Source organism: Misgurnus anguillicaudatus, chromosome 24 (genome assembly GCF_027580225.2).
Source record: "Misgurnus anguillicaudatus chromosome 24, ASM2758022v2, whole genome shotgun sequence".
NCBI classification, from domain to species: Eukaryota; Metazoa; Chordata; class Actinopteri; order Cypriniformes; family Cobitidae; genus Misgurnus; species Misgurnus anguillicaudatus.
Genome location: NC_073360.2, coordinates 19,566,838 through 19,590,378, shown reverse-complemented (window position 1 = coordinate 19,590,378; position 23,541 = coordinate 19,566,838). Strand labels below are relative to the sequence as shown.

Here is a 23,541-nt window from a genome sequence, read left to right as displayed (position 1 = left end):
AACTTTAAATATAATTATCTTGAAATGTAGTTTTATTATTCATTTTTATTCATGAATGTGAAAGCTAACGTTAATCCATTTATCAACAAACAGAAATGTTGTAATCAAAGGAGCACACTTCCCAAGTGAGTCATTTGGGATAAAAGGAAATTTAAACGTTTTGAATAGCATCCCAAGGCAACATGTTCTCTACAACGGCGGATAACACAGTCTCATGTCAATGTTAATTTTCTTTAATTGCAGTTAAAACAGGAAACAGCTGCATAGTCTAGATAGGACTTAACACATGATGGTAATTTGTATGCGTGTGTGTGTGTGCGCGCGGGCATGTGTGTGTGTGTGTTTACATGCATGCCCTGAGTTATAAGGTCATTGACCGAAGAACCAAAGGAGGGCTGAGCATCATGTGATTAATCTCGCACAGGCATGAAGGATTTCTAAACCATGAAGCTCCATGAGTTTCACCATGTGCCTGAAAAATCAAAACAAGAGATTTATCAAACCAACAGAATGAGGTTCCTTCTCATTTCAGCCACACAATGAGCACAGACAAGTAAAATATAAATCCACAACTATAAAAATATTTATAGAATATATAAAAAAATTATATAGTAATAAATGCAAACAAGCATGAAGACATCACCCAGCGCTGTGCTCTGCATATAAATATTGCTCATCTGAGATGATTTTGGCAATATTTTTGACTTTTTGAAGTTGAAGGCTCATGAAAGATAAATTGTGTACGATTTTGACTCCTTCAAAAACGGTCTAATTGGCCATGTTGTTTGCTGACTGAGAGAATATAAAGGAATGCTCAGCTAAATTGTGGACCACTACTTTTCTAAGGCTGAATGTTTGGACATGAATAAGAAATTTTCATTAATTAAAAATGAAGATGAAAACTAAATCGTTGGTAAGGTCAATAAAACTTTAAGGGTTGAATTGGTAAATATTTAATCAAAAATCCCTAAAATGTGCTAGTAAGCAGCTATAAAATAAGCAATAACACGACTTTTAAGACTGAAATAAACTCTCTCTGACTCTGCTTTATTGTTATCCACTATTACAAATGGTGTAGATATAGTGTCATATAAAGCAGTGGCGGCTGGTGACTGCTCTTCCGAGGGGTGCAAATTCAAAATATGTGGAGTGTCATGTGTGTTGCTCGTGTTTTGAAAGTGTGTGTTTGTTGCGTCATGTGAACCATGTGCATCACGTGTTTTGTCAAAATAAGTGCCTGCTGCACACGCGTCAAAACCGTTTATGATAAAAGAGATGCTTATGTCACAAGGTGACGATCTTTTTTTTCTTTGGGGCGGAACCAAAATTATGGAAGTTTGGTTCCGCCCGGAAGTGTTTCCGCCCGGACCGGAAAAGACAAACACCGGACTTCCGGTAAGTGCCGCGAGCGGGAAAATCAGCGAATTGAGCGCAGCTGTGCGTAGTTAAGAGGAGCGGCCGATGATTGGAGGATACGCTGAACAGGGCAGTATTTAGAAGCAGCAAAAATCACAGTTAGGAGCGATTGACACGAGAGGGATCGACACGGGGAAAGCTCCTTCTGCCTACGGCAGAAAGATGATCCGCACCTTTTGAAGAGCCCGCAGGCTCTGTTGATCCGGGGATTGCTAGAAGCAGGCGGAAAGAGGACAGAGCCACAGGAGGCGAAAGAAAGGCTAGCTGTGGATCTTTTTAAAGGAGCACCCCGAAGAGAGAGAGCTTTTGGCTGAAATAGTATAATTGTGAAGATATCGCGAACCTTAAAGGTTGAGAAGAGAACGGATTATTTGGCAAATTGAGATAAAGTGAACAAGGGGATTGAAAACGGCATTGCTGTGAGTACCAAGAACAAGTTGAAAGTGTCCTGTGTATTGACCTGGCTTTATGCTAGATTCCTCCAGGAGAAGGAGGGCGACCCTACCCCTATTATAGCGTGGTGGGCGAGCCGAACAGATACTTACCGAAGCAGTCACAACGACGACACCACTAGCTGGGCCGCATATTTCATCGCCAGATCTGAACAAACGAAGTGAAGGAAGACGGGTGTCCTTTTTGTACACTGAGCGTGGTGGGTGAGTCTTTGTGCTGTGAAAACCTTTAATTTTGACGTGGTGCTGTATATTGCTGTGGGTTGCTGTGTATTGCTGTGTGTCCTGTCCGACAAACCCCCGCCTTCACGCACTTCGTCAAGGGAAGACAAAGAGGCTGTTGGCCCTAGCTTAGTCCAATACAGCATATGTTGTGAGCGTGCTTCAGATCTCCGAAAGTGGCACGGTGCCCCGGGACGATCTTTTCCCCGCCTAGACATCGGGCGGGTGTGAAGAGTGGCAGCAAAGAGCTGGAGAAGCAGCAGCGGTGTGAGTACGATTTGGGGCTATTATCATTGACACTTTAAATTGCATGAGTATTGGTGTTGCAGAGAGAGAGGTGAAGCGATTCCATCGTCCCTTGGCCTCTACAAAGGGGGCGCCCCTGTCCAGAGTTCGAATGCCTGACGGCAGCGAGGAAAGGGCAGCGCTCGGCCCGGTGAGACGTTGTGCTATCCCACCCCCCTGCCATCACCCAGCAGTCGAGAGGGTTCGCCTCCGACGCCACGTAGGGACTACTTACCCCAGCGGACGCTTCGCCAATTTGCCACGATACCTGTGGAGAGAAGAGCAGAGAGAGTGAATAACCTGAGAAGAGAGCAAAGAAACCTGTACTTATGGTACGCTGTGTCCAGCCGAGAGGTGAGAGCCATTCAACGCAAAATAACTGTGCTTTTGTGTCCAAGTCGATACCTGTGGAGAGAAGAGCAGAGAGAGTGAATAACCTGAGGAGAGAGCAAAGAGACCTGTACTTACGGTACACTGTGTCCAGCCGAGAGGTGAGAGCCATTCAAAGCAAAATAACTGTGCGTTTGTGTCCAAGTCGATACCTGTGGAGAGAAGAGCAGAGAGAGTGAATGACCTGAGGAGAGAGCAACGAAACCTGTACTTACGGTACGCTGTGTCCAGCCGAGAGGTGAGAGCCATTCAAAGCAATATAACGTCTCGGTTACGTATGTAACCCTCGTTCCCTGAAGGAAGGGAACGGAGACGTCACGTCGTGACTGACGAATTGGGAACCGCTTCGCGGGTGACCTATCTACTTCGAGAACTATCAAAAATGCCAATGAACTTGGCATGCAGGTATTTGCATAATGCCGGCGCCGCCCCGCCAGGTGCGTATATAAGGCGCAGGTGCATAATACCAAATCAGCTATATTATTGCTGAGAAGCCGAGCAACAGTGCCCGGCCTGAAAACAGCAATGGAACAGCAAACTGTGGCGACGGGACGTGACGTCTCCGTTCCCTTCCTTCAGGGAACGAGGGTTACATACGTAACCGAGACGTTCCCTTTCAGTCGGTCACTACGACGTCACGTCGTGACCGACGAATTGGGAATCCCTACCAAAACGCCACTGCAGCTGAACCCTTCCAGTGCCTGCAAAAGCCCTCCGCCCTCCACATAAGGGGCGGAACCTAAGGCGAAATGCAGAAGGCCGGTCACTACCTGATCCTTAACCCACGATAGTGAACAGCGAACTGGGGAAGCGTCTAAACTGAGCGGAGCTAGAACACTGCGGAAGCCATCCCCTAAGAAGGTTAAATGGATGACATAAAATATATGAAACAACTGAGGGCTGCTCAAAGAAGTCTCTGAACAATACATAGTATGTAGAGAGATGCAGAGCAGGCTCTGCTAAAGAAAAACGTGGAGGATTAGAACCCCACGGACTATACACACAAATGAACCCCACGTAGGGGACAAATGTGGACGCCTAGCCTACACAGGTTTACAGAAAATACATCAGTGATAGGTTGACAGCGGATGCTCCGCAACACCAGCTATCAGGGCGGTGGAGGAGAGGCAAAAACAGTTTTTGTGACGTTTTTGCCCCGATGGCCTTCCATATTGGTGCAAATGTACAGCACCAAAATAGAGGCTCCAAGCCGACACACGAGCCGACCCTCGGCATTCTTAACTAGTTAGTAGAAAGAACCCGAGTGGAAACCGTCTCGACACGAACACTATAGAATCTTGTGAACGTATTAGGTGTCGCCCAGCCTGCAGCTCTACAAATATCTGTTAGCGAGGAACCGCGAGCCAGTGCCCAAGATGATGCCACACTGCGTGTAGAGTGAGCACGTAAATTAAATGGACAAGGCACATTCTGCTTTTGATATGCAAGGGCTATAGTATCCACAATCCAATGGGACATCCTCTGCTTGGTGACAGCTTTTCCTTTCTGCTGGCCACCGTAACAAACAAAGAGCTGATCTGAGGTCCTAAAACTTTGCGTCCTGTCTATATACGCACGTAGTGCACGAAAAAGGGCATAACAAAGCCATGGCTGGGTCTGCGTCCTCCAAAGGCAGCGCTTGGAGATTCACCACTTGATCTCTGAAAGGAGTGGTGGGAACTTTGGGCACAAAGCCGGGCCGGGGTCTCAGTGTTACGCTGGATGCAGCCGGCCCGAACTGAAGGCATGAATCATCGACCGAAAATGCATGAATATCCCCTATCCTCTTAACAGAAGCCAAAGCAAGGAGAGTTCATGTTTTCATCGTAAGAAATTTAACACTCACACTATGCAGAGGCTCGAATGGGGCTTCCTGGAGTGATTTCAGCACCAAGGACAGGTCCCAAGGAGGAATAGAGGGAGGACGCGAAGGATTCAGTCTTCGAGCGCCTCTGAGAAATCTAATGACCAGGTCGTGCTGACCCACTGTCCTACCGTTTACGGGTGAATGGTGAGCTGATATCGCAGCGATAATAGTATCGACCTTAATAGTGGATGGTGACAGCCTATTCTCCAAAGACGCTGGAGATATAAAAGCACAACACTAATCGGGCATTCTCGGGGGTTTTCACTTTGGGAAGAACACCAGTCGACAAACAGGTTCCATTTAAGCGCGTAAGCCTGTCTCGTAGACGGCGCTCGCGCAGCAGCAATAGTGTTAGATACCTCTTGCGGTAAATCACTCACATCCTCCGTGCCCCGTCCAGAGACCACACATGGAGGTACCACAGGTCGGGGCGTGGGTGCCATAATGTGCCCTCTTGTTGAGAAAGAAGGTCCTTCCTCAGGGGAATCTTACACGGAGGGGCTGTCGCGAGGAGAGAGAGTTCTGGAAACCAACTCCTGGTTGTCCAATACGGTGCCACCAACAGCACGCTCTCCTCGTCCTCTCGGATTTTGCATAGGGTTTGCGCAATGAGGCTCACCGGAGGGAACGCGTATTTGCGCATGTTTCGCGGCCAGCTGTGTGCCAATGCATCCACGCCGAGCGAGTCGTCGGCTAGTGAATAGAACAGGTGACAATGAGTCGTCTCTGGGGAAGCAAACAGATCTATCTGCGCTTTGCCGAAACGTCTCCAAATCTGCTGAACCGCAATGGGGTGGAGTCGCCATTCGCCGGGACGCGCAGCCCGAGAGAGCGCATCCGCCTCTACATTGAGCGTGCCCGGAATGTAAATGGCACGAAGAGACCTCAAATTCTTCTGACTACAACTGAGGAGGTGACGGGCGAGATGCGACAGGTGACGCGAGCGTAAACCGCCTTGACGATTGATTCACAAAATACACGCAAGACATAGATTACTCCCTTAACAGTAATCTATGATTACGCATAAGATTATACGAGTATCTGGCAAATGCGAGCGTCTCTTTTATCATAAACCCTTTAGACGCGACTGCAGCAGGCACTTATTTTGACAAGACACGTGATGCACATAGGTTCACTCAACACGCCGAACACATATTTTAAAATTATGAACCACACATATGATAGGCTACATATATGCTGTGACGAACTTTGCATTGTGCGCCCCCCCAAAAAAAGTCTCCGGCCGCCACTGACATAAAGTCATTTTTTGATTTACTGTTTTCTTACTAAAAAATCATCCTACATAATGTTAAGAACATTCTGTAAAAATATAACCTTGATATCTATGGCGAGTAAGGCCATTTTAAAGACTGAACTTAAAGTAAAACCGATGACTAATAACAAACTTTGATGCTCTAAATCTCATAATAAGATTATGAGACTTTAGCCTGGATTTCACAGATAGAGCACCATTGGCTGTTTTTGCCGCTGCATTCACACAACAGAACAATCCAGCTTTAGGTTTTATTTTTAGATATTGGTATTTATTTTTTACATTTTCATTAGTTTTAATTATATTTTTTATTTAATATTAAAACGCTTACAAACTTTTATTTTTACATTTTTAGAAAATTAAACAAACTGATAATTTAGTATTTGATGGATGAAGCTGATGAACACTACCGTATGAATAGTACAAATTAAGAGTCACACGTCTTAATACAGTTGTCAATTCCAAACACTGACTGTGTTTATGCAACCTTATGGTGCGTTTACACCAACCGTGTTTCAGGCGTCAAAATTGCGTCTACCGCGCCTAGTTTGCCGCATGAACAGTTTGAATGCATTCGCGCGTGTAGAGCGAAGTAGATGCGCGGAAAAAGCAAGCATTTGATGTGCGTCAAACACAAAATGCACAAAAAGCACCATTCACGCATACCGCCCACAAATCTCAATTTGCACCTTTCACGCGACCTAGACGCGTGAATGAGGCGGAAGCGCGTCTTCCGCACCAAACGCGGTTGGTGTAAACGCAGCATTAGACTTTAATGCAAATGCCTTTTTTATCACTTCAACACCTAAACATGATGTTTATGTTCGTATACTGCAGACCTGAAACCAACAGCAATTTTTGTTCCTCGTGCATTTACAAAGTAGTATAACACATGTTGTGTTGAATTTTGATAAGTCGTTTTTCTTTTAACCTTCACGTTCCCCACAGAACAACTTCAGTGTATACGTACATCAGCATTACTGGTAATCAATATAATACAGATGAACACCTGAAGAAAGGCAAATCTGACTTCATTATACCTGGGCTCTGCTTTGCACAGCTTCCCAAGGGTGATGGCTGCATTCTGCTTGACAGCCACTCTCTTAGCGTCCCCGGCAGCGTGGCGTAGCAGCAGCGATACACAGTCTGTGCCCAGGAGGCCACGGGCAGCTCCTTCTACTTCTAAGCAATGCCCAATACACAGAGCTGCGTTCCCTGCCACCACCTCATCAATACCGCCCAGAAGTTTTCTCAAGGTGTGCAGCCCTGAATGAACAAAAGGTGTGCAGCACGCACAGACGCACACACAAAGCAACAGTAAGGTCACAGAACTTAAGATATCTTATTCAATGCAATCCTTTGCCTCCCCCACACCTCCGAACTCACTCTTGTCAAGCTTAACCAGCTCCTCACAGGCCTGTGGTATAGAAGCAGTGCAGACTGCCAGGGCTTTAATGGAATATCTGGAGCTCATCTCTCCCCCTACCTGGAAGAAAAGACCCACAAGCAAACTTCAGTTAAAATTTCACCTATACTTACAATCCTAAAAGACTGGCATATATTACAGTAGATGAGTTCCTAAAATTTAGTGAAATGCTTTGCTGTCTACTTTTGGATGCTTAGGCAGCCACCCTGAATGTCACACTTGCAAATGATGTTGTATGCTACAATGAAATAGCATAAACACACATAGTGCTGTCTGGAATACTTGATTCTGATTGGTCAATTGAATCATCTATGATCTGATTTTTCTCAATAACCACTGTACATTTGTGCATTCATTTATATCAGAGCCCTTATCCAGGCTACTCTATCAGTACTACCTAGAGTAAATATTTCCGTAATAAAATAACTAAATTAAATATTTAATTTCAAACCAATATTTTGTTTCTCATTACTTATGGGGCAAGAAGTCATATAATAGGCAGGATAATGTACAGTCCCCTATGAAAGCCCCTTTAGGGTGTTATAAACCCTGATCACCCTGTTGATCATACATTATCTCTTACATAAACTTTACCTTTAAAATCTTTAGCAATCTCTTCACTATTCCATTCTGCACAACTTCCTGAGTGGCGGCACGAGATGTCGGGAGGAGGGCACTCAGCAAACCTGCCACTCTCTGAAGCCACAGAAAAAACAAGGTAAGATTTTTTAGGAAAGGATTAGGCTTTGTTTGTATTGTAGCAGTTTGTCCAAACTGCTGAGAAACTTCACCATCAGTTCTACATAAAGTAAAACAATGAAGTCGTTTCACCTTAATTGCACTCTGAGAAACACACATTGACTGGAGCGATATAAGGTGCCAGAGCAGCAAAACCCAAGTAAACAACCTGGGGCCTGATTTACATAGTCTGGGGAAACTGGGCTGAGGCCTGAGACTGCTACAGTAATCATTATGTAAATGTTTCTTTGCATGCATAGTGCTTCTCTTGGGGATGTTAAAACTTCATCTGAGAGCACTTATATATTTACACTGAACATGCATTTTTAATATTATACAATCCATATGTAGGACCCTATCAAATACGTTTTATTATTTACAAAATTCTGTTTAATTTATTCTCAAATTCTGTATTTTCCTTTTCATTTTTCTGGATTTTAGTTTTAATAGTTAAATCAAAAAGTATATCTTATCAACAGACATGTGTGCAAGCAAGGCATACAAGGGTATACTGTGACAAAACCTGTTTGCGATCTGATGAGGCAACACTTGTCATCGTCTATTTCCGAAAACACTAAATTGCTGCCTTCTGAGGCATCAAGGCATGTCCGAATCCAATGTTAGGTTTACTTCCTTACTCCTGAGATACCTTCATCATCTTGTCCCACAACTCTATGCGTATGTGCAGAGGCGTCATGCCCATACAAACTGAGGGGGCACATGACCCCTCGGTTTTTTTAGCCAAATGGATTTTGCATGCAAGCTCAAAATCAAAGAAGCGTCCATTAATCTGTTGGTTGTCTTTAAATCTGATTAATTAAACAATATTATAAATTTTGTGCTGCACCCTTGTCACTTTTCAGAGATTTTTGCCATTTTGATGTTTTGATCGTGGTACATTATTTTATTCCGGTGGCGCTGCAGTCAGCGCAGCCGCAGACGTCATCAGCTTCTGAGCGCGCTCACAAGCTCTTTGCTGTTGCATTTTGCTATCTGAGGAAATAAAACATGTAAGAAACGCTCACAACATTTCCAAACCCCAGTACGGTAATGTGCAGTTAACTTCCTCTGTGTAGAAAATGTATGGTTAAATGTGACCGTCTCCATGTTAAAATAGTAGAGATTTCTAGATTCATCTTCTTGGTACAAGCTAAAGTTCGCCAGAGTTCACAAGGGCGCGTAATCACACATGCTCACATATGAGGTCAAATTTAATGCAAAAATCCGTTCCTCTAATAATTTTATCTAAACATATATATTTTTTTAAATCGAAGATTAAAACACGTGGCTATAGCTTATGTCATTTTCATTGTTTATATTTACATTTAAAATTACATTTTATAGGATGCAATTGTTGTGCAAAATGCATTAATGACACAATTAAAAGACTGATTTCGTTTGATGTCTGTGTATGCACACATTTCTTTGAGCTGTGCACACTGTGTCCCCTTAAAAAAAATTGATGCATGACGCCCCTGCGCATGGGGAATGTGATTGGTCGAGCTCGAAAGAATAAAATGGCGGCCAAGAAAGCATCTGGAGCACAAATTTAGTGTAAATAAATGTATATTTTCACTTTTAACACCTTTTAATTGCATTTCTAGCAAGAAATTAGTATTGAAGTTTTCAAATATGTGATTAGTTATTACAAAGGTGCTCTCTGTTTATATTTCAAACACGCTGCCTATGAAGTGTGTCCGAAAGCGTTTCTCTGAGCTGCCTTCATGCCTCCGAAGTCATTGCCTCATGAGGCAGCTAGGCTGCCTAAGTTTTCGGACAAAGCCATTGTTTGCAATGCATGACGAAAAACAGACAAACCTTTCTTTACATCCAACATTACACAAACGGAAACTGTTTCTCCGCATTTCTGTCATTTTATTTGCTGAATAATGAAACCACGTAAAAAAATAGGATTTGAAAATGAGTTATACTAGGTGTTAAAAATGACTAAATCCAAAATTTGCCAAATTCCCCGACATTCCGCATTGTACAGAAAATACAATTTTTATTCTTGGATTCTGTGATTCCGTCCGCATTTTCCGCATTGCGGAAATCATAGGGCCCTCCATATGTGTGAAGCGTTTTTGTGATTGTAGATGCTCCAGAGATGGAAATAAGCTGGAAATCAAAACAACCTTGCATCCTCTAAGATGAACGTTTAAATAATCCATGAACAGAAATCAACAGTTCAAACGTTAGAGCTCCAGTCATCAGGGGTTGAGGTAAAGCCGCTCTGATCTTTGTAAAATAATTTTAACTTACTGTGATGATGCCTCCATGGGGATCACACAGCAGTTCCAAGCACCTGCTGCTGGTCAGAACAGCAAGTTCCTGTGTGTTGAAAGAAACCCAAAAATGTGATCTCACATATGCCACTGCTGTTTCACACATGACTGGAACATATCCAGTCAACCCTTTACTTTCGGATACTAAAACCGTTAAAGTGCTATCTAAATACAATGTATAAAGCTTCCTGCATTACCTGAGTTATTTGAAAGGGATGTGAGGCTAAGTTGATCATTAAACCCAGAAGTGGATATAGGACACTTTCACATTCACAGCCAATGTGATGCTCCTGCAACAAAAACAGTGCTTTATCTCGACACGCTTAAAATTTAATTTGTGTCCTTTCACAGTTCAGTTTCTGTGGGAAATAGCTGTTTCGCACCAAGATAGCAAAAGGAGCTTAGAAAAAAACCTTTAGAGGCAAATCCACACAGCCAAATGTTATGCATTATTCAGTAACGTTCAAGGACGGGATACTTGTTAGCTTGGTTGTGACATAAAGGGTTATGGTCTGAATCAGGCTTACCATGGCATGGAGAGAACATCTCCAAAATTCTTCACGGTTGGCCATCTTTATACCAATGACATCATCCAGAGCCAAACTTCCTATCACTGAGATTAAGGAAGCCAGCGTCTTGTGGTTAGCCGTCACAATGTTTGACTAAAAATTAAAGATTTCAAATAAAAAAAACAGCATTGGCCAAAAAAAATCTTTTTACATTTTTAAAGCTACTGACACTTTGAGACACAATACATACCAGCAGATGCTCAAAAGGAAGGGCAAAAATTGCAATGAAGTTATCCCTTGACTGAATCTTAAATCTGTAAAAAGACATATGTTGAATAAACATATACTGTAAAGAGCACAGATGCAAAAGTGGGTCTGACATGTCTCCTACTGGATTCTGCCAACAAAGCAGTATTTCTGAATGGCCTGAGGCTGGGATTAAACAGACCTCAGGGGAAAGTATTTGATGACCGTGTAATACGTGACGAGAGCATTTGGTTAATATCATAAACTAATTTTTGATGCAGGTGGCATTTAGAGGCTTTTGCATCTGAGCTTCTCATATGAACAAATAATTATTAATACATTTATTAATGAATAAATGTATTCCTATCCTCACATACCCATCTTGCCTTAGTGCACATCAAGCCTCAGATCTAAAGCGTTTTATAATGAAGTGATCACTTATCCAAGCAGAGCTGTGGTTTCAAATCCCACATTGCTGACTTTGTGCATACAACTTAAGACAAACCAAATTGGCTGCAGCCTTATCTAGAAACTAGGAACCAGTTAAAATCGCTGTACACGTTTTATCGACTATCTATCAAACAGTAACATTCTCATTTTCTGTTGTGCATGAAGTAACTTGATTTTCAATTCCATGTCCTGGTCAGCGCGAGCGCGTCTTTAATGTGGCGAACGACTTAAAACAGTGATGGGCTGATCGCTCTCTCTGAGATAAATAGAGGGACTGTTGAAAGTGATGGATTGTTTGTCTTAAATGTGCTCACTTTGCATCCTCAAGAGGCCCGAGCTGTTGAGCTGAATGAATGGAATGTGCTCTCGATTTAATATGTAAGACTGTGATGTATGGGAATCTAATGGGCTCCTGGGTAGGTTGTGCCCAGGATTTTGTTAAAGGATACTTTTCTCAGTTTTATGCAGATATTCATCAACTGAGGTGGCACGTGAAGGTCAAACGTATTAGTGTACATACTTGTTTTCTGTAGCCAAGCTCTCCAGAACCGCCAATGAAGAAAGTGAGCTGGTATCCCGGCAAATGCTGCCCATCAGGGTCTCTGCCATTCTAAATAAGACAGAATGCATTCATTATGAAGCTTCATTAAATGAACTTGAATAAAACATGCTAACAGTAGGAGATCTTCTACATCATAGCTAATGAGATGGATACCAGATACCAGAAACACATACCCCCACTTGCTTTGTAAACAACAGAGAAAGTTAAGATGAAATTGGCATTTAAATGTTTTTGCAATGTAAATACTGCACAAGAAAGTATTCTGTTAAAGAAAATATATTACCTGGCAGTGAACTTTGAGCTTTATCATTTTGCAGGTATTATGTATGCTATTATAGCAACATTACACACTAACTAAAGTTTGTGAAAAACAGGCGTGTTGATATATCTACAGTCACAGCATCTGACCAGCTGTGACATCCTTTATTTGCCCTTGCAACACACTTCCATACATTCAGTTAGTCATCCAAATACGTACTGATTTACATGAAGGTTGTTGATAAGTAACTCCCTTCCGTACGGGGTCTGGGAGTACATGCTGAGCAAATTCAGGCATTCCCGATATATGTCATCTATGGGTGATGCCAACAGCTGGATAATGTATTGTCGTGCATTGGGACACTCTATTAGCAGCTGCTGGTTCAGCTCTGAAAAGGAGCACAATTATGGAGAAGATTTAATGAAGACAAATGCAGATTTAGTTGTGCAGTTAATGAGAACATACCTGAAGGGCACAATCTACTTGCTAAAGAGACTTGTAATGTTGGTGGCAATAACAATTTCACTGCTAGTGGGCAGGAAGAGGATAAATTAATATCTAAATAAATTTAAAAGGAAAAAAAGTAGTGTGGATACATTTTAAGTTGTCTGAAGTGAAGCTGATTTAAAGAAGGAGTAAACCAGAAGAGATTGCTATTTTTGATGAGCCTCATGTTTATTTCATCTTACCGTTTTCACAACAAACAATCCTCCATAGTTTGAGGACAGACAGGCATAGATCCATCGCATATGGTTCTTTAAAATTCTGGGAAAGACAGCTAAACACAGAGGATGAAAGACTAGTCATGCACTGCATCTCATATGGAGTTACAGTAAATGAACATGTCCATGAATGAGAGACTACATCCATGCAAAATAATTAAACAAACCGCAAATGTCCACAACAACCCAATAAATCATTGTCAGATACAGATAAACTCTTTAAAATTCATTCTGGGATGAAAGGGAAATCCTACAGAAACCATGACCACACAACAGAACCGAGATTACAAATCTGTCCTTCAAATCTATGTAAAAGAGTCGATTTATATTTAATAGCATTTCTGGTTGTAGCAAGACAAATGATAAGTGGAGAGAGACAGCTGTTTGATATGTTTTGAGGATGTAATCAATCATATTTGGACTCAGCATGCACACTTTACAACAATGAATATGCCGGACACACACAAAGAGCTTTTGGCACAGTTTCGAAAGCCTATTACACTACATTACATAAGCCGTTTCCGAATGTTCAAAGAACACACATGAACTGTCAGGTTCGTTTCATTGGCAACCTTACCTCTTTACAATGTTATTGTCATTAATGATGCTGAAGCCATTGTTTAATCTGAATAACGTCTGCCCGGTACCTGTGAGGGACACCAGATAATGTCGGTGTTACTATGTGTAGTGAAAGCCATATTTCATAACAGAACCACTGAAGACTCAGACACACAATACCACTACATTCAAGGGCAAAAGAGCAGGAAGCAAGAATAAACAAAAGCTCACAGGGAAAAAAGTGTTCCCTTATCTACACAAAAGCAGCCATTATTTCTTGGAAATATAAGAAATTAGTTCACAAAGACTTGTACAAAATACTATCTGAAAGCTTTGCATCTTGGAGAGCTTTTAAGATTAAGGGGCAGTTTGCACAGAAAGTTTGTGGTGGATTTACGCCGTACCTGTTAATTACTTTTTACACTTGAAACAACTTTGAATAAATATGTCAGGTTGGCCTTTCTGCTAAATTTGACATATATAAACACAGAGCTATACTGAAATGCTCTATACTATTATGTTTCAGTTAGACTGAAGTTGAAACGAAAAAAATTAAATAAACATTTTGAAAATTAAAACAAAAAAATATAATTGATGGTCTCTTAATTTAAAACTCTTAACTGTAAATGCAAATGAGCTGCTGGTTAATTATGTTCAAACAACATATAAAAGTACATTTCTTACATTAGGTGACTTTAAAGAGAAAAAGTCTTTTCAAAACATTAACTCTTTAATTAAATAATATTTTATAAATATTTATATAGTGGTTCAATCAGAATATTATGAAATGAAGAGAACACTTTTGTGCACAAACAATGGAAACAAAACTAACAACTTAATTCAACAATTTGTTTTCATCCTTGGTGCGTTCACGAGCAGGCTATGAGTTCATGCCAAGCAACTACGTCAGCAAGTCACGCCGTCAACTCGTAGGCTGCTCGTAAATGCGCCAAGAGGGAAAACAAATTGTTGAATAAAGTCGTTAGTTTTGTTTTCTTTGCGGATAAAACTTACTTGTTGCTTTATAATATTCTGATTGAACCACAGATGGCACATGTACATTTTTGGGCTTGAATAGTGGTGGTTGAATAGCAGTCTACGGGACAGTCACAAGCCTCTCTGTTTTCATTAAAAAATATCTAAACTGTATTCTGAAGATGGAATTATGGGTTTGGGACGACAAAGGGTAAGAGATTGGAGATAAAAAATTATTCTGGAGTGAACTATCGATTTAAAGCCAAAAATTCATGTGAAATGCCAGTCCAATGTCATTTGACTTCATACACATAACACATTAAAGTAAGTACACAAACCTTTTTATTTTTTATTACAAAGTGATGGTGATAGAGAAGCAAAAGTTTCGAACTGCAGTGTGTAATATCCAATATTAAATCTGTTCTCAGTTTGTCGCACCACAGAAAAAAATGTGTTATTAATAGGGCTGTCAAAATAAACGTGTTAATAACGCGTTAACGCAAATTCATTTTAACGGCACTAATTTTATGAACGCGCGATTAACGCAACACGCAAAAATGTGCGATTAATTTGTGATTAATTGCGAGTTAACTCATGAAATCATGCGATTAATCGCGATTAAATATTTTAATCTATTGACAGCCCTAGTTATTAACCATCAAGCCTAATTGAAATATGCCAATGAAAAAATGCCAAGATAATAAAAAATGTAAAATCTTGTAAAAATAAGCAGGATTCTTTGCTTTCAAACACTGGGGGCGTGTCCAGGTTCTGGCTAGAGGAAATAAAGCTACGGCCAGATTTGTAGGGTATGGGGCGGTTTCCCGGACAGGGATTAGCTTAAACCAGGACTAGGCCTTAGTTTAATTAGGATATATAACTAGTTTATAGTTCTAGCTAGATATGATACAGCTACAGCCTATATCCCATGAAAAATTGGGTTTAGGGTTAGGTTTGGGGATAGGATTAGGATGAAAGCAACGCTTACCCGACGAGATTTCACAAGATTTTGGCCATAGCTGTATCCCTTCTAGTCACAAGCGCATGTCCTCTGTTGGTACCAAGCGTGCCGCACAAGCCCTGAAAAGTGAAGCCAAAACGTCTCGATCCCCCCCCCAGTGACTGGTCCTAGTATACGTCATAAACCCCGCCTCCCCATGTTATTCAATGGGACTTGATACCAACTAAACAATTTAATTACATTTCAATTATCTTTTTTCCAAAGCTGGTTTCTGTCAATTACTGTATTACAATTTAATGCTAAAATAATAAAAACGGTGGTGTGACGTCATGATTGACAGCCGTAATATGCGCATTCTGCGAGAGCTAGGGTGGGCCCTTGATTTTGCGGCTTTACTTCCTGCTTACTACTGCGCAGGACTGGTCCCCGAATCTCTACTGCGCAGACTAAAGACCCCAAGATGCCGGCGCCGTATCGGGACACTATCGGCTTCACTTTTCACCAATGGAAGAGAGCTAACGGGCGTTATCCATCTTTTTTTAAAGTCTATGGTTGGTGCTGAAACCACGGCCACTCACAGGAAAGCTGCCATCTCAACTTTAAAATACTGCTACAAATATATACCATATTTGGTCATTTTTGTGACATACTTGAAAAAAACATAATGGGGCTGTTTCTCGGACAGGGATTAGACTAGTCCTGGATTAAAAACAATTTAACAGCTGTCCAAACTGAAAACATCTTGCACTGACATATCTTAAAATACATCAGTGCCCTTTGTTTTTAGTAAGGCATGTTTGTTACAACTAGTTATATTTCACAATTAAACTAAGGCCTAGTCTGGTTTAAGCTGATCCCTGTCCATGAAACCACCCCTATACGTTTACACTTTAAGCCCCGACCTGTTCAGTGGTAGTACACGTGATCAGAATAGAACAGAAGATGCACGTAACTAATGGGTAATGCAAACATTCACTAATAGAGTCTAAAAGCTTCGGAGCCAGCGCTCATGTCACGAGCTGTGTCTGTCCTCTGTGGCTGATCATGAGGATTAGTTTCCTTATCATGAACTGCAAATGAACCACAGAGCAGAATCAATGAGCCCTTCGCACAAAATTCCTCAATTCTCTCCCGTCTCTATCGATCCTGAGCGCAAGAAAAATCACTCTAGTCACAAAAACAACACTGAGTTAACAGAAGGAATATTTCACACATAACTGAAGTTCGATGCCATGGCCCGGGCATTTGTTAAATCTACTGTACCGAAAATTGCAGTACGTCAGGGTTCCGTGATAAACAAAGGTACCTGTCCGAAAGTAGATGACTCTGAATTAATAATGTGAACTTACAGTCTTTAATAGCTCGTGAGAGTAGCTCCACTCCACCACAGTAGTAAAGATTGATCTCATTTGGTCGGCTGAGTTTTTTCAGTAGCTCAGGAACTGCAGTGTCCTGCTCGGCCCCCTCTTTAAACTCTTCCCATGCCATCTTTTCCTGCACAGTCACCTTCTCTTCCAAATCCACTTGGGTCAAATAGGCTGTTGAAATGTATGGTGATTATTTCATAACCCTGCTGGAAAAACCAGCAAGACCAGCATATGTTGTGTTTTGGTGCTGGTATGCTGGTGAGTGGTGGCCACCAGGTAAACCAGCATCAAACCAGCATAGCCCAGCATAATTCCCATGCTGGTCTGATGCTGTTTTTTCAGCATGGAAGCGTCTTTCTTTTATGCAAAAATTACTGGAAAATCCAAGAAAATGCATGGGGTATATTGATATAGTTGAAATTGATCCAGCGTTCAAAACCTGCTGATGTAACCATCTGACATTATGTATATTTGTGTAAATCTATGAGAAAGAGAAATGGCTTATTGAAGTGTATTTTTGAAACCACTGAGAGATGCTGGTTAAAACAAATTATATATGCAGAAAGAACACAAACATAAAGCTACTGTATTGCACATAACTCTAATATTACTCCAGTAATGTGTATTTAACAGTGTTTGTTGTAATAAAAACAGTAATATATGAATATTGACCTTGCTTTTTTCCTTAGATCTACATATACTTCTTAGATCTTACCTTTGACCATGGTCTCGCCTTGTGGCTCTATCTCCAAAATCTTTTGATAGCATATCCTGGACTGGGGATGATGCAAAGCAAACACAGTAAAAGCAAAGAGGATGAATGAGGTGAGAAATGTGCATGCAATTCAGATACAGACACTCTTATTATGAACGATACAAACCTCAGAAAAGTTTTTGAGCGCTAGGTGTGATTTTCCCATGTGCACGTATGCTTTGATACACCTCTCATTGCACTGTGAATGAATTAAATATTATTTAGCCAAATGAAAATGGTAAACAGTGAAAAATGCATTACTTATCATAATGGATTTTTCTTCAAACTAAGAAAAACTTTTTTCTAAAGGTCTTTTAAAAGTTTTCCAAAAATCAGATACACTATTTGGCCAGCGCAGGAGAAACTTAAAAAAACAATTGTAATGCAGAACAACTGCACAGTTCAAAGGACGCCGCTTTATTGGAGCCGTATGTTCTCATCAAACAAATAAAGATCGGGATCTCTCTACCTTCCTTGGCTGATACTTTAAAATAAAATGGTATTTCTCTGACCTCTTTCCCACTGTTGTACTCACCCTCAGAGCCCACTCACAGTCACTTATGGCCTCCTTATATCTCTTCAGCTTGATAAATGCCTACATAAAAGGTAAATGTATGAGACATACACAAAGATGTAGCTTATATTTTTGCAAAGGTTGTACTGAAATGAATCTAGTAGTAAGCGTGTGAAGCACCTGAGCTCTGTTCGTGTACAGGGCCTGCATGTCTCGCAACTGGTCCAGCCCTTCAGTGTAAAACCTGACAGCTGTTTCGTAATCACCTCGAGCGAACGCTTTATTCCCATTCTCCCTTAATGCTGCAGGTCATATGGGGATAGAGAAAATCTAGATGTAATGAAAAACGCAACCAGGCAATGCAGAAATTCATTTTCACTGTCAGAAATCATGTCCCCACCATTAGCTTTGTCCTCGTTCATCTTTCTTCTTTGACTTCTTTCCTCTGCATCTTTTTCTAATATTCTTATGAAGTTCTCTGGGAGTGAAAAAAAGTTGTATTCATTTATAACATTTACTATATAGTCATACAGTATATAGTATATTTACTGCAGCCATACAATATTCATAAAGTATTTATAATAAAATAAGTGAGGAAAAAGGTAAGCAAGTTTGTATTTATTTATTATTTAGTTTTATTGGTTTTATATTCAAAACCAAATGTTTAAAAAGTGAAAAAGACCTGTCATCCACTAAAACAAAAAGGATTTATGCAAATCCCACCTGGATTTTGGGCTGATTCACACTGGATATTCTAAACATGAAAAAACAACAATGTGAAATACGTTTAATGGTCTAAACAATGCATGAAAATGTTTGTATATGTGGTTTCCTTGGGATGGTTCAACCAAAAATGTAAAATCTATCATTATTTACTCACCCTCATGTTGTTACAAACCTGTATAAATTACTTTGTTCTGATGAACACAAATTAAGATATATTTTGTGGATTGTTTGTCATCAAACCGATAAAACGCCCCAATGACTTCCATTGTATTCTTTTATTCTACTATGAATGTCAATGGGGCATCAGATCAACTTTGTTAAAAACATTCCTCAAAATGTCTTATTTTGTGTATTGTATTGTATTGCTTAACATAACAAAATATCCACCAAAATGGTGTACACGTAATATTTTACTGTATATATTGTATGTACAGTTAATACTCTACCAGTGGGCTATTTTCAGATGAGGGATTTGTGTTTATAGCTGTCTTATTAATTTTGGTTTTACATGGTTCCATCTCTTCCAGGGAGGCGATGAACTGATCGGCCTTTTTAAACGCAACCTCCTGACAGGACCCATCACTGGAGTTTAACTCCTTCACCAGCTCACCTGTCATCAGAAAATGACTCAAAAGTTACACTCCTGTCTTACTTAAAAGTGCAACAACATTTACATGTTATGGTTTTATGTTATAAATCATTGAAAGCATAGCTTAAGGCGCAAAGCTGACGCAACGGTTTGCAAATATACTCTATTTAAATGCAAGCGTCTCTTGAAGATTTGATGTACAGTACACTAAGTTATAAAAAACAAAGCGAAACTTACTTATCTGGTCAACATTGCTCAGAAATCTTTCGAAGTCGTCACTGTCTTGCAAAGCCATCCTTACAAACGAAAAGATACAGGTATTTACGGAGTTATCCAATGTAATCCGGAAGTCTTGTTTAAGCTTGTGAGTTTGTCACCATAGCAATAGGAGACAAGCGTTTGGAGGAGAAATAGGCGCCCTCTTTCCTCGAAGGCAAGGTACTGCAACTGCACTTACTATCAAATAGTGTATTTTAAAGAAAATTTTGATTTATAAATGTAAAAAGTCTATAAGTTATAGGTAAATGTAGTCTATAAATTAATGTATATAATTCCGAATAATCTTTGAAAAGATGATTAATTGCATCGTTGTTCGGTTAAATATTGATCTTACGTACGTACGTATGACATCAAATTAACGCGAGAACGAGTCGATAACCTAACTGTCGAGTTGCTCTCGCGGTATTTTGATGTTAGACGCTTATTGGTCTGCGCAGGGCCGCGTGAAGTCCATTCAGTGCGTCAAACTTGATTGATTTTGTGCAATAAGATTAAATATTTTGCCACCAATTTAAGTCAGCAATTTGAATATCCAACAACACCATCTGAGATACGTTTAAGCAATGTATGTGAAGTGATGTTTGTTGCAAAAATTAATGCTTAAAAAAAAATTTAAATTATACCAAACTACACAAATCTCTCATGGGTGTATAATACTTCCACCTACCTTAAAGGGATAGTTCACTTTAAAATGAAAATTCTGTCATCATTTACTCATCCTCATGTTGTTCTAAACCTGTATGCATTTCTTTTATCTGATGAACACAAAAGATATTTTGAGAAATGATGGTAAACACAAAGCAGATAGTGACCTTTGACTTCCATAGTATTCTTCATAATTTATCACAATACTTCCAAAATATTTTGTCCTACTGCTGTGTTTACCATCATTTCTCAAAATATCTTCTTTTCATTTTAAAATGAACTATCCCTTTAACATGGGCAAAAACTCTCAATATCTGTGCCTATTTCTCCCTTACTCTGGTACAAAACCACACGTATTCTTTGTTTTCATCATGAAACAAAACTCTGAATAGCCATTTTTTTGGAGAAATGTAAATATCAGTTTATGTTTTAGGGTATAGGAAAGCTGAAGGTACCCTTGTATATTTATGAATGTGCATGAGCAACAACTGAGGAGCAATCTAAAAAGAGACAAAATTAAACATAAAATGTTTTACTGTTCCATAAGTCTTGCATTACAACAGATAAACATACTTTATTTGTCCCAGGGGGGAGATTCACTCACAAATAGCAGCAATATCAAATGTATACTGCACAGAAACACCGCAATGCATCAGCAGTGCAATAAAACAAAACAAACTGTACAGGCAAAACATAAAAGAGGTATATTATAGTGTTTTGGTAAAAAAGTTTCAGAAAATAGCATTGTGAGAGGTGCTGAAGTAGTCTTTTACAATTAAAGCAAAAAGCAGATAATGTTACAATTTCAGCATCATAAATCTGTCCTCTGAATTTTAAGTAATTACCACATTAGACTGAACGGTTACTATAAAAAGGTTGTTGTATCTCTATTAACTTTACATATGTCTTACTTTTTATTGCAGCCATAATAATCCGGATCCAAGGATTATTGTCATCCAAGACTATAAATCAGTAGATAACATGACTTTGCGCATGTCTCACAGTGCATTACTTGACTTTAAAAGGCAAATTCAACACTGACAAGACAGTGTGATATATCGCCTCACGGAGGCGCGGGCTGCGCGGCATCCTGGCTCTCGGTGGTGTCGTTGAGTGACGGGTCAGTGTTGAGGTTGATGATCTCTAGGCTTTTTGAAGACTCCATATCCCTCAGGAGACTCTCAACTTGGCGAAACACTGAAGCCTCCTTGTATTTCTGCAGACGCCCAAGCACCTCCTGACCGGAGAAACCAAGTTTTCGAAGTAATAAGTATTACATCTCCCACATTGACCTGATCTAGTGGCATCTTCTACATTCCTGGAATTACTCTGCAACAACTTCTGAAGAAGTGAGAGGTAAATATGTCAAAATAAATGAAACTTACACCCTCTGAGAAAATCCCTGCGCCTGGCTGTACTCTTTCCAGCAGAAGACCATCAAGAGCTGTGTCAAAGCTCAGACTATCTTCTAGCTTTCCATCTTTCGTACCAGCAGCGTGTCCAAGTCTGGCATGAAACAGTTCACTTAGTGCCACCTGTAGCACCTGAAAGCACACAGTATAACCAAAAGTGAATAATAAATAATAAAGGTATTTATGGGAGAAGTAAACAATACCAATGTAATAAAATTCCGTAGAAATTGCAATGTTACTGCAGCTGGGTTGCCGGTAATTTACCGCAGATTCCAATCCATGCTATCCACTGGCAAGAGTTTGTTCAAAGTTAAATACATTTTAAACATCAACAAGTCTATATCTTTACAGAAAAAAATATACAATAACAGCCTCATGTAAAGCATTCTGGGAACCAGAAATCATCATCAACCTTTTTCTGTTTTTTGCTTCAGATTTTGTTTCCCAGAATGTTTTGCTTTATGCTGTTTTTTTAGTTTTACTCTGTAAAGACAAAGACTTATAAATGTTTAATGTTCATTTAACTTTGAACAAAATGTTGCCAGTAAATAACATAAATTTAAATCTACGGTAAGTTACCGGCAACACAGCTGCAATTTCTACAGAATTTTTTTACAGTGTACGTCAACCCTTTAAATTAATCAATAAATAATTTGTTTATTAATAAAACTCATTAATCCACACACACATTGGGGGAGGTAAAATTTGGCATCTCCACCATGTTTTTGGCCTGTGGGAGGAAACCAGAGTACACAGAGTAAACTCAGCACCAAAAGACCACCTGACCTAGCCGGGGCTCAAACCAAGGACTTTCTTGTTGTGAGGAAACAGTGCTACCCACTGAGCCACTGTGCCCAGCTTATAACATGAACTGCTATTACTATGAATAGGGGACAATGTAACCCTCATATGGCAGCTCTGATGACAAAAGTCCCACCTTCAACACAGTAGCTGAAACCACCTAAAAAAAATGTTTTTAGCCCAATTTGAGCTTGAGAAACAAAAGTTATGGTACAGTTGATGTCAGAAATATGTTGTTTATTTGTGTTTTTAGCAAGTGATTTTAGAGATACCATCTTTCCCCATTCAAGTAGACATGACTTGAGTCTTGCAAGACTCAAATACTGCCCGGAGGTGTTGCAAACGTGGCAGCCTTGTGCCGCGACTTTCCTTAAAAGACTTTGGCTTGGTAAACCTGTGCTGGTGGGCAGTGTTTGCATATCACACCTTGTAGAAGGATCTCTGGAAGGCAGGGGTTGAGTCAGTCCTCATCTCACCAATGGAAATGTGTGCAGCACAATGCATCAGCATCAGAGAAAGGCCGCCCACTGACTGCAACCTCTGTCTACGTACAAAAAGAGTTTTCTCTCCCTCCTGAAGACACAAGGGGTGCTAAGTGAACAGAGCTTTGTATAACGTGTGCTTACCATGAATTAATTACCACTTACATAGCGACTGTCTGACAAATGAGAACACTTAACCTTATCACAACCTTACAAGCTGTGAAGCCAATTAAATCACAGGAAAAGTGGTGCTAAATATTACAAGCACAGTTTATTCCAAAGTTTAGTTTTTAGAATATGTAAGTTATATATTTATATCATGTAGTATATGTATTAGCATATTTTATTAGTGCACCATAATAAACATTTTGAGTCG

The 23,541-nt window shown here is 40.1% G+C and overlaps 2 protein-coding genes across 4 annotated transcripts in view; both read right to left on the bottom strand.

Annotated features, from left to right (window-relative positions):
* Nucleotides 1–30: 30 nt before the first annotated feature.
* Nucleotides 31–20,095, bottom strand: ttc12 (tetratricopeptide repeat domain 12). Of its 3 annotated transcripts, XM_055196422.2 has the most exons (21): nt 19,784–20,093; nt 19,404–19,567; nt 18,955–18,985; nt 18,632–18,709; nt 18,412–18,533; nt 18,253–18,312; nt 17,845–17,916; nt 17,679–17,739; nt 16,946–17,134; nt 13,680–13,749; nt 13,070–13,158; nt 12,600–12,768; nt 12,080–12,169; nt 11,114–11,177; nt 10,882–11,016; nt 10,552–10,644; nt 10,332–10,400; nt 7,926–8,027; nt 7,292–7,391; nt 6,946–7,171; nt 31–472 (listed from the first exon to the last, which is right to left on the bottom strand). In XM_055196422.2, the coding sequence occupies exons 1-21, from the start codon at nt 19,839–19,841 to the stop codon at nt 403–405; spliced, it is 2,112 nt and encodes a 703-aa protein (XP_055052397.2). In that variant the 5' UTR covers nt 19,842–20,093; the 3' UTR covers nt 31–402. The 3 variants fall into 3 exon arrangements, with proteins under 3 accessions (XP_055052397.2, XP_055052398.2, XP_055052399.2); XM_055196423.2 differs by lacking the exon at nt 16,946–17,134 and having other exon boundaries at nt 19,784–20,095; XM_055196424.2 differs by lacking the exons at nt 13,070–13,158; nt 13,680–13,749; nt 16,946–17,134 and having other exon boundaries at nt 19,784–20,095.
* An 891-nt stretch (nt 20,096–20,986) lies between these two features.
* The window catches only part of LOC129437975 (uncharacterized), a 28,852-nt gene continuing 26,297 nt past the window's right edge, over nt 20,987–23,541 (bottom strand). The window contains exons 30-32 of the mRNA XM_055196411.2: nt 23,110–23,256; nt 21,856–22,014; nt 20,987–21,707 (exon numbers count right to left, since the gene is read on the bottom strand). Coding sequence (XP_055052386.2) covers nt 21,534–21,707; nt 21,856–22,014; nt 23,110–23,256 — 480 coding nt within the window. The 3' untranslated portion in view covers nt 20,987–21,533. The remainder of the gene's footprint in view (nt 21,708–21,855; nt 22,015–23,109; nt 23,257–23,541) is intronic.

Bases quoted from the DNA above. Each gene is read 5' to 3' on its own strand.
- ttc12 (XM_055196422.2), bottom strand. From the start codon at position 19,841: ATGGCTTTGCAAGACAGTGACGACTTCGAAAGATTTCTGAGCAATGTT. The intron at 10,401-10,551 runs GTAATGCAGGAA...TTCAACACACAG, and splicing joins ATCCCTTTCAAATAACTCAG to GAACTTGCTGTTCTGACCAG. The intron at 7,392-7,925 runs GTAAAGTTTATG...CTTTTCTTCCAG, and splicing joins GATTGCTAAAGATTTTAAAG to GTAGGGGGAGAGATGAGCTC.